The following is an 11,202-nucleotide window of genomic DNA, read 5'->3' as shown; positions in this document are numbered from 1 at the left end:
GATAATAGAAATTTTATATATAGTTTACTACTGTGTCATTGTTTTTTTTTTTTTTTTTTTTTTGTGTTTTTATGGAGTGTGCCAATACTTTTGTTCATCACTGTATGTACCTATGTGTGTGAATAAACTTAATTGTGATGCGCATGACTGTAAATGATTATGGTGCAGAAAGTTTTATTTACTGAGGAAGTGCAAATTTAGCTTTAATAWTAACGTACATAATGTAATTTCAGAAACTTTAAATGATGAAGTTTTGTAAAGCATATGCGAGAGTTGCTTTTTATATTTCGGTATTCTTCGTCTTTATTGGCGTAAACACCGTTTCCGCGCTTGTTGCCGACTTTCCAMTAGCACACCAATCGTTCCTCCTTTTTGGTGCTTCGCGCCAATTGAAGATTCCAAGCGTAGCCGGGTCCTTCTCCACCTAATGCGTCGAATACGCTCAGAGCTTGATTGTTTTCATCCATTCAACAGGACCTATTAGGTCTCCTTCGCTGAATTATGTCAATGTCGTCGTATACCTCATGGTTCCATCGACTGTGGTATTCACAATTGCTAATGCGTAAAGGACAACACATCTTTCGCAGAACATTTTTCTCGAAAACTCGTAACGCCGACTCATCAGATGTCCGAATAAGAGAACAAAAATAAGTATTAACAATTTTGTTTCTCAAGATGTTCTCCATTAAGATCAATATAATTCTGCATCCGTTTGATGGTTTCAGGTATCTCCAAAACATGCGTTCTGAACGAATCAAACACTTCTTCAGGTGTCGGAAAACTTTGACCTCTTAGCTTACTTATTGCAGTTATTTCAGATCCGCTATGTACGCTTGATTTCCCTGATTTCTTGTAAGACAACTAGCCAAGCAATGGTTTTGTACAATTCAGAATTTACTGTTTTGCGTTGCTATTATAGTGGTAATCAAATTCCCGCTTCGATGGAAAGGTCGGGGCTGCTTGTCATCGAAACTATAGGCTCAGGAAACGTGCTGTTTCGACGGGGTCAGTCCATCGACAGAAGAGTGTTAGATGAGCCAACGAACCCCAGGCATGCAAAGTGTTGGTTTATGTCATGAGAGGAGATATATTTGGTATGTTGGGGTCGATTCTGGATAAGTAGGAGTTTAACTTTCTATTGTACGAMATTTGGCAAGGGTCACTCTAGGTGTTCGTTGCAACTCAAACTGCTCGTCTGTAACGGATGGTGGTTTCACTCCAAGTACACCGTTCATTTAGCGGGAGCTGATGAAGTTGTTATTGCCTTTACTGAGAATGGCGTTTAGTGCGTGTCTGAAGTTAGTTGCTTCCAAAGTTTGGTCAGCGTACTGCTCGATGTGATCGACGTAGTCAAGAAAGGACCACCTAATATTCCTGGGAGGCGGCTTCGCTTCAAACAGAGTATGGTTCCTGCGAAAACGTTCCAGCCAAAACTGCTTAGAGATGAGCTCATTATGTTTCTTAAACAGAAGCGTACATATGTATGTGCCCCGCTGTGTGAGTGCTCACCCGGAGACATCAGGAAGCATCCTGTGATAGTCCGGAGAGCAGTATTCTGACACGTCTGAAGCTTCTTCTTCTGCGTTATACTACATCCAGGTGACCATATAGGTCCGGCGTAGTTTCTGACGGCCGGCCGACTGCCAAGAGCAAATTTTTTACCGATGCGATTTGCGGGCGTATTTTAAGTCCGAGTAAAATTTGTTCTTGAGTTTATGCCCAGCAACACGGATAGCAGTACATTCTTTGTAAACTTTGATATTAGTGGCTTGAGCCGTTTGCGATAATGTTTGGGAATTTTAACGGTATGGAGGCAGCCTTGGTGTGATCCAATCAGTCATTTCTACATGGTGTCATCCCTGATTACTCAGATGACAGAATACCTCGACCACCAGCCCTGGTTTCAAACCAATCTAACTAATAGCCCAAGCTATGGCCGTGTCAAGCTAAGGGTCAACGATCCGTAGGAGTTAAAAAAGGCCGTGAAGGCGGCTCGTCATTTAGCGTTACCCAGAATGTACAGCGCGGTGACGAACCTTCTCTTCGTCTTAGTGCTTCCAAAACTTTTCAAGTATTTTTTTTTCGCATCGCAGTTTAGGCGAGGAGAATTTCTTCGAAACGGCTGGACCGATAATTGACTTGTAACTTTCCATCTTAGAGGTAATCAAGTAATGACTGTAGGAATTACATTGATAATTCATTTTTTTCAGCCACTCGGAAGGGTAAATTTTTACACCGTTATTCATCTATAGTAATAATAACTCTGTTATGTTTTTGGATTTGAGATAATTTTAACCAAAAATTCTTCATCGCCAGACAATTTTTTTCAAATGCTCTTCTGCGGGAGCAAGGGCTTATAAAAGCGCGTGAAATTGTAAATAACAATTATTAACTAAAATGCCTCTTCCAAAAAAATAAAACACATTTTTTTTTTGCTTTCGCGTGGTTATAAATGCTCCTTCAAGCATGAATTTCACTTCATGCCAATTATAACACATTTCCTATCAATAACCGCTAAACAATCAAAAGTCGGCACGSAAATAAATAAATAGACACAATTTCAAGCCATTATTCGCACCAAGCAACCGGCCAACCTGCCATCACGRCCACCGAAACCCTATCATTAAAAGCGACTATCAGCCAACCGTCCACCTGACCGCAAGCAACCGAGCAACTATCAACCATTTGTGTTTCAATGTTTGTGTGGTTGAAATGCCGTCKTCGCTGAGACACCACCGCCTGCCGTCGTCAGCACCTTCGGTTATTTGTCCAACGAACATCGGTGTAACGATCGAGTATGATGATGGACGCTGCGACGGGTCACTTTAGAGCCGCAACTGGTTCATACGTCAATCTCAATTACATATCCGCGTGTGATGGATAATTTTCCAGCTTATTAGCRAATAAACAAGTTAATTCCAATAATACGCGTCCGCGCCWAGAAACGCAAAAGACCAAAGGACAGACGAGATTGAATGGTTGATGCTTCGGCTGCGGCGGCTGCTTGCCGTAAGGGCTGTTCGCTCGTCTGCCTATGATGGCACACATGAAGTATTGATTATCGCGGCAGCACAATCGATAAGCGAGCGTTTCCGAGTTGAATGGCAAAAGCAGACGCCTAGAATAACAGAAATGAGAATGAAACTGCAGAGTAACACACACACAAGACACGCATGCGCAGCATTTGCGGTGCACACATACACACGAAAGTACGCTATATTGCAAATTAACGCCGGTTGGGGGCTCATTGGTCCATGGATAGCATTGCAGCCAGTGGATTGGCGCTAACTGCAGCGCGGCAACATTTAATGATCCTCGTTGCACGCAACATTCATATGTGCGTGTGTATGTAGTATATATATATGTATGTATGCATGCATATCCAAATGTAGAGTAATGCATGTGAGCCCTTTGCCTGGCAGCTCAACTTTACGACGTTGTAACGCCGCTTTGGTCTGTTTATTGCTCTGGCAATGCCACGCTACGTGGGGCTATTTCGCAACGGTCTATATTTACACTTTTGTTATTGCTGGACCGCATGCGTTCTTTGTACGCCAAATAGTCAAATAGCGAGCAGCTGGCTTTCTGCCTGCCTCCGTTGATTTTGGCTGACCGCCCGGTCCACTGTCTTGGCTGGCCTTCTCTCCACACTTGGCAAGAGTATGYGACATTTTTTTYACTGCCGTCGGCGGCTTTGATCTCGSTGCTTGTTGCTTTAAGCCTTTACACGCCTTTTTTCATTTGTTTACTTTGTATTCTCTCGTTTTCCTCACTTTGCCTTTATTTATTTTTTTTTTTTTACTTTTTTTGCGTTTCTGCAAAATATTATATTTACTCGCGCGCAGAGTTTTAAAATGTAAGCCGCTGTAGAATACTAACTAAACTTTCCCAGCTGTCGTGTTCGGCCGGCAGTCGAAATTCCTTTACTCCGATACCCAGAATATATTTGTGGCAACAACAAATTGTTGACCGCTTCTTGGTATAGACGTCGCTTGATTTCTTGCCATGTGTACTCATATAAAATGGACAAATACATATGGTACAAAATAACTATGACATACATACATATTTATTTTGTACTATATGTATTTGGATGCATGTAAGTATGTATGAAATGCCGCCGTTGCTTAAAATTCACTTTTGTTTTTGCCTCCGTCTACTTAAATATGCGTATATTCGTGGATCCATACATAAATATGCTTTTATCATGAGAGCGTGTCACTTTTACTGGATTACTCCGGGTTCCACTGTTTCAAACTGATAAGCTTATGAGCTTATAATTATGTGAAAACACATACACACTTGAAAATTTATAAGCTCAGACGACAAGTGCTTTTGCATATACAGCGCTGTGCGGCTAATTAGGACAAGCCTTCTATTTATTGCAAGCATGGAACCAATATATATTAAAATTAAGAATTTGATGCTTAAACTTTTATGTTATTTCTAAAAATGAAGCGTCCCCCAAACTGGAGAATTCGTTTAAGAATATTTTTCGTATTCAAAATCAAGATCTAAGCGATCGAATTTATAGAAAATCTTTTCTAAATTTTATTTCGGTTGGGATTTCAACTCAAGTGCCACAGATTAACTTGTTTAAACTAAAAAATATATATTGGACTTATATCTCCATACTTTGTGGCAAAAAAGTACCCGAAAATCGTACATAAAATGCAAAATATTTAATTTTTCTTTAATATTATTTTGTTGCATTCAAAGTAGTCACCACCGGATGTAATACACTAATGCCAACGATTCTTCCAGTCCTCGAAACCTTAAAAGAAATTTTGTTTTACCTCTTCGATCGACTGAAAACTGGTTTCACAGAGCGACAATTTCAGTTCGGGGAACAAAAAAAAAAAAACAATCAAACGGAGCCAAATCTGGTGAATACGCTGGTTGATCGACGGTATTCATTGCGTTTTTGGTTTTAAATTCGGTCACAACCATGGYCAGATGCGATGGTGCATTGTCTTCGTGGAGAATATATTAATTGTTCTTCCACAATTCTGGCCGCTTTCGACGGATGTTCTTACGCAATCGCCTCAATACGGCTGAAACAAATTAATGATGAACCAAACCAAGAATATCGCAAAAAATGAGCATCACCTTGATTTTGGACGAGTTCGGCATGTTTTTTTATTTTTATTTTATTTGCTTTCGGCTATTTTTTCTCCATTCCGATGATTGTTGAATTACTGTCTCTTATACACATCTAGATGTGTATAAGAGACAGATATTATTCGTACCCAAAATATCCACCAAAATCATTCAAACGGACTCGCAAGAGTTGTCGCGCTCTCTTGCCATCTCTCTAACACTTGCTTGATAATTTTCAAACACCATACCTTTCACTGTTTTTTTTTAATATTTTCATCAGTCGAAGAGGACGTCCAGAACGAGGCATGTTTTCTAAGATCTCAAGACCATAAGTCTTTTCCAACATTCGCAACGATTCCGAACACAAAATTTTGTTATAGGTACAAATTTTTAGACAAAATCTTTGTTTGATCATTTTATCCATTGTAAAAATCGCAACGCACTGCTGAGGTGTACCGACTTAAGCAGCTGCTGTAAACAAACTGGTTGACAGATGGCGCTCATATTTGGCATAGTAATTAAGAACAGTCACCCGGGCAGTTTTGTTACAATTTCCGTGTGCTTTTTTTTCACAATAAATGTATTTTATTTTAATATTAATTTGACACCAAAAATGTACGTTTCCATTATATTGCACACTACTGTATGCATATTTCCATTTTCAAGTAATTATAAATAGGTAAGCTCTTCAGCGTACTACGAAGRGTAAAAGAAACCCAAAATATACAYACTCATACATACTTGAACATTGAAACATTTAAATGTGCGCTTAAGCACATAATTATCCATTGCATTGATTTAAATATTGTAATTATGACAAATAGCCTGACTGATAACGACATCGGCGGCGGCGGCACCTGACCACTAATGATATATTACTGCTCTAACACATACACAACACAATACACAATTTTAAATGCATCTGTGTGTGTGCAATATGTACATGTGTATGTGTGAATTGTTTACACTCATAAATAGCAGTGCCTAATCGGCTTTAGCGATCATACTCGATTTTAGTATTAAATCATTTGCACTGAAGGCTATGCGCAYKCATCAATTTGGGAAAGAGAGTTTGTTGGCGATAGAAGAAATAATATAATTTATACTTTYCTGACTTATACTGTCGCAACAAGTTACAAYTCTTCGCCTTCTTTACTGGCGTAGGCCGCATACGCGGTCACGAAGGGGAGTAACCTTGCCAAAAGTCTTGCTTGGTATCCGACGGCTCGGAGAGATGCTTCCCGATCCTGACGGAGCTTTCAATATTACTTGACGTCAGCTTACACAACCGTATAAGCTTTGCGGTGATACAAAGTTCAGACAATGGAGCATTGAGGCACTTCMTTTTCGTGCTGCTTTAAAATCGACGAAGAGGTGGTGTGTGTCGATCTTCCTTTCCTTTCCAAGGTTTGGCACATGGTGGTAGTAGATAGTAGATTTTCCAGCTTGAAATACCGTCCCACAGTTCACTCAGTACCGAGTTGCTGATGAGTGGTCTCAGAGAGCAAGACTTCAAGTCAATTTCCGTTGTGGGTTGTGATAGTAAGTTCTCGACGACGTATCTTCCCTGTGTTTGTTGACGGGCATGMTTTGCTGYACAGAGGCGAGCGCGTGTTTTCGCTATAATTAGATAGTGGTCCGAGTTGACGTTCGGTCCTTATAGTGTACGCACGTAAAGTACACCGGAGACATGTCGCCCATCTATCGTAACATGATCGATCTGGTTTTGAACTTTTGATCCAGAGATAGCTAAGTAGCTTGGTAAATTTTCTTGTGGTGGAATCTMATACTGCAACATCCATATATCGGGCTCCTGCGAAGTCGATCAGCCTCAACCTATTTGTAGATGTTTTGGCATGGTTCGACAYTTTTGCTCTGATGATGATTGTAACYAGACGCTCGTTCRCTGGAGAGAATGCCTCGACGACTGAATTTTTCTCGAACACCGAATTTGCGCACCTGCCCTATTTAGGGACCTGAAGTCGTAATTTTTACTACATTCACTGTGGTCGTTAACAAAAGTGGAATCTTTCATCCAAGGCTGTTTCTTTTTCATTGGGAGTGGTTTCTAAGTGGCGGGYCTCAAACTCAGCACACTTGGTGTTACACAGTAATAATTAATACATCGAACAATACGTCGACCGGACTTCGGACGCAACTAACTTCCAAAAGGTACTGACCGCCATTCATAGTGGAGCTATCAACACTTTAACCAACCCCTTCCAGTGAATGGYGTTCTTGGCCAACTATCCGCCTGTGCAACGTTCGTCTATCCGCCCGTCCGACCATCCATTTCATCTAACCGTCTATTCGTCCCGTTAGTCTGCCCGTCCATCTATATGCCCGTTCGTSGTTCATCCGTTGGCTCYACCATTTAYGCTTYCGTCCGRCGGCCTATCCGYTCGTCACTACGTACACCCATTGCCCACTCCAACCATCTATCCGCCCATCCGTTTGGCTGCCGGTCTGCTTATCTATTCCGGTACATCCCCTCGCACGTATCACTAGCTTGTTTGTCCATTKTTGGGCGGATRAACGGACCGTTGAATGGATGGATGGAGAAAYGGATGGTCGGATGGACGAACGATGTACCGGAGGGTGGACGGGCGATTGAACATACGGATGGTAGAATGAACGAACGGAYGGAYGGAGTGTCGGATAGACGATCGATGTACCGGCGGGATGTTAAAAGGATGAATGGACGAAAGGGCCGATGAACAAACGAACGGAACAAAGGGCTGAAGGATAGATGGACGAATGAACGGATGGACGGAAGGATAATGTTTGTGTAGCAACATTTATTTAGTAGTTTTGAGAATGTGGGCATCTTATGTTGAATATAAATGAGGGTCCATTCCAGTTAAGTAAAYCTGAGGATGGTCCTATAGTAAACACAAGCCTTTCTAAATATATCCCTTTTTTATGTAATAAGATTTACAAAATAATTTTAATCAATGAAACGAATTTAATCTTCGTATTTTCTTGCAGGTTGTCCGCCCACAACGAGTTCACATTGCCTGCGCTGCAACAGCGAGGGTTGCATTAAGTGCCCCGCCTATCTGATGACCGACACACGTCAGTGTGTGGAGCAATGCCCTTCTGGTTACATCGATCAATGGTCGGCGCATACCGAATTTATGGGACGCGTCTGCGTCTCCACCGGTTACTCGGGTCCGCTCATGGCCGCTATTGCAGGACTAATAGGCGGCTTTGTGGTTTGTCTCACGCTACTAGCTGTCGCCATGATGTTGGTGCGACGTCGACGTAGACGTAAATCCATCAAGCAAAAGCTGATCAACGAGAATACCATGGATCGTTCCGATTTTCTGCGACAACTCAACGAAATGCGTCCGAATGCAGAATATTTCCTAGCGATGCTCAACGATACGCGACGCCAAATACGCAAATTGTATTTGTCGGGTGAGGTGAGCGCAGCGAATTCCTATCGACCGATAGTACGTGATCTTGCCAAAATACTGATACTATTGAATCGACCAATCGAATTGATACCCGCGGCACCGCACGACTGGAATCGTTTGTACACGTGGTCCGAACAAGCATTGGAGCGTTACAAGCCACAAGTGGGTCACTTAATTGATTTCTTTCAGCCCTCCGGTGGCGGACGCGGCAGCAGCAGCGTTGGCATCACCGATGACTTCGATGCAACGTTCTTTCCACAGAAGAACAACGTCTACCGGCAGAGCATGCTGGCGGGCTCCGGTCAGCAAAAGCTGCACATGTTCGGCTCGCTCATTAGCTTGCATGAATTTGARGAGCCGCGCCCTTCCGATCCCTTCGGCAGCAGCTTCAACACGCTCAAAAGTGGGAATCTGATATCGGATCTCAATGCGAGTTCGTTATGGCTGGAAGACGAATTCTACAAATTGGGCTTTCGACCACAGGACGAAATCACGACTGAGTTATAATGCCTGCTGTGTGTGTTTTTTTTTTTTTTTGTTTGGATCGTTTCTCATATAGAATTGTGTTAGTTTTGTTTTACTTATTTGATATGGATTAGCTTAGATACTTTATTTTATATTATGTAAAATAATTTTAATTAAAAAGTATTATTTTATTTTGTTAAAACGATTAGCTGCTTAAAATCTGCAGAATACGTTGTGTTTGCTTAATATATGGTACATTACTGTTTTTTAATCACAAATATTTACAAACAATTTTTACAAATCACTAAATGTACAGTCGACGTCACAAATATGTATACCAACACGCAATCATGTAAGAACGCACAAAGTTATTGCACAAGCATGCAACTTGCTGTCTGTTTTATAGAATAATTTGTTATAAAATAATACAAAATAATAACGGTAAAGTTATAATTGAAAGAAAGCACCAACGAACAAATAATGTAAAAAAAATGCCGCCCAGTTGCCGCTAAGSAGCGACTAGTGTACGCCTACACTTTGCTTCCATGAGGTGGAAAGCTAAGCAAAACATTCCTAGTTTATAGTAAATATTTGCGAGTAGTGATAGATTTACATATATGTACATAGTAATATAAACTGAGTTGCCTTATTTTACGTATAAGTTGAAAAATGTGAAAATATAAAAATGAACTAGTCAATAAAAAAATCACAAAAAAAAAAAAACTTGCGAAAAAAGAAACGTAATCAATTTAAACTTAAGTTTTGCTAAGCGGAATTCAAATATGTTTAAATAAATTAATTTGAAAAAATTTATAAATTTTTATAAGTATTTTTTACCAAATACATTCTATAGCATGAAAGGATTCTCATCGATTGATGTTGTTGTAACGGTTGTTTATTTGCCGTTAGGATGATGAGGATAGAAAAGTTGTCGTCGTCGTCACGGTAGGCTTAGGAAGCGTGCGCCGACAGGGTCGGACCATAGGGAGAGGGGTCTCAGATGTGTAAGGTTAGCTTGGCGTACAAAGAGGTGGGTTCATGTCATGTGGCGACTCATTGCACGCTAGACATATATTTTGTATGTATGTCAGGGTCTATTTTTTAAGTAGGGATTTAACCTGCTACAGTTCTCGTATCCAGTACAAATATGCGCAAAGGACACTCTCGATTCTCGCGRCAACTTGAGCTCGTCGTCTGCAATGGGTGGTGGTTTGACTGGAAGCATCTCTGTGCCTCACTCTGCAGGATGTTCGAAGGGAGACATCAAAAGGCATCCCGTTKTTCGGACTGCAGTGTTGTGGCATGTCTGTAGCTTCCTCGTCTGCGTTTCGCTGCATCCAGGCGACCAATAACCACGGTCGTGTGAGGACGATTAAGGAGTACAGGTTGTCTAATATCACGTCTAAATTCTTAGGGTTATTGACAGTCGGAATTTTAACGCCATCGCCTGCATTATTAAGGTCAAATCTGTACTCCTTCTTACAGTTAGTGAATATGGTCCCTGTATATTTAGTAGGGGAGAGTGTTAAGTTCCGTGCAGCGAGGAAGCGATTAAGTTCGGAGAGATAGCCGTTCAATTTTAAGCACATGCTATCGATTACGTTGTTCGACGTCAATATCGTGCAATCATCGGGGTACGAGGTGAAATAAATTTCCCCTGGTGGTTGAGGGCGTTTCGAGAAGTAGAAGTTAAACAGCAACGGGAAAAGGACACCACCATGCGGAACTCAATGTTTAATTATTCTCAATTAAGAGTTTTTACCTCGAAACAGTACGGATAATTGTCGAGTTCGGTAGCTCATAGTTCACCTCTTCAACCCTGGAGGGATAGTAGATTTTTCGGTGCGGTTGACTGTATCACTGACACTCTGAACCACCTCATTGGTTACGGTAAGTGGTGAGCAATTCCTTGGCATTTTGAGCAGCCGTCGGGTAACACATCGTTAATACTTAAACTTAATAACTCGCACAGAAATTCCCAAAACAGCCGGTTCACGTTACGGGAATTGACCCGGATTTTATCCGGCCAAGGGCTATACTTTTGAAGAACTGAGCTCGTTTAGGTCGGTAAGTTCTTTAGGCTTGAATTTGATCAATTCGTTTGTATGGCAGCTATATGATAATGGTGCTCTAATATCGGCGGGTTCCGACAATAGAGTAGCTTCTTAGAGAGAAGAGAAAAAGGGCATAATTTTAGATCGATATCTCAAAAACTGAG

The 11,202-nt window shown here is 41.2% G+C and overlaps 1 protein-coding gene across 1 annotated transcript; it reads left to right on the top strand.

The window, feature by feature from the left end:
- Positions 1-6,389: 6,389 nt before the first annotated feature.
- LOC108967614 lies at positions 6,390-9,531 on the top strand. Its single transcript, XM_018931155.1, has 2 exons — positions 6,390-6,477; positions 8,089-9,531. Exon 2 carries the CDS (start codon positions 8,163-8,165, stop codon positions 9,024-9,026), a length of 864 nt encoding a protein of 287 aa, XP_018786700.1. The 5' UTR covers positions 6,390-6,477; positions 8,089-8,162; the 3' UTR covers positions 9,027-9,531.
- Positions 9,532-11,202: the final 1,671 nt, after the last annotated feature.

This window comes from Bactrocera latifrons, unplaced genomic scaffold, assembly GCF_001853355.1.
Source record: "Bactrocera latifrons isolate USDA-ARS-PBARC rearing strain unplaced genomic scaffold, ASM185335v1 scaffold_192, whole genome shotgun sequence".
Classification (NCBI taxonomy): domain Eukaryota; kingdom Metazoa; phylum Arthropoda; class Insecta; order Diptera; family Tephritidae; genus Bactrocera; species Bactrocera latifrons.
This window is presented reverse-complemented; position numbering and strand designations above follow the sequence as displayed.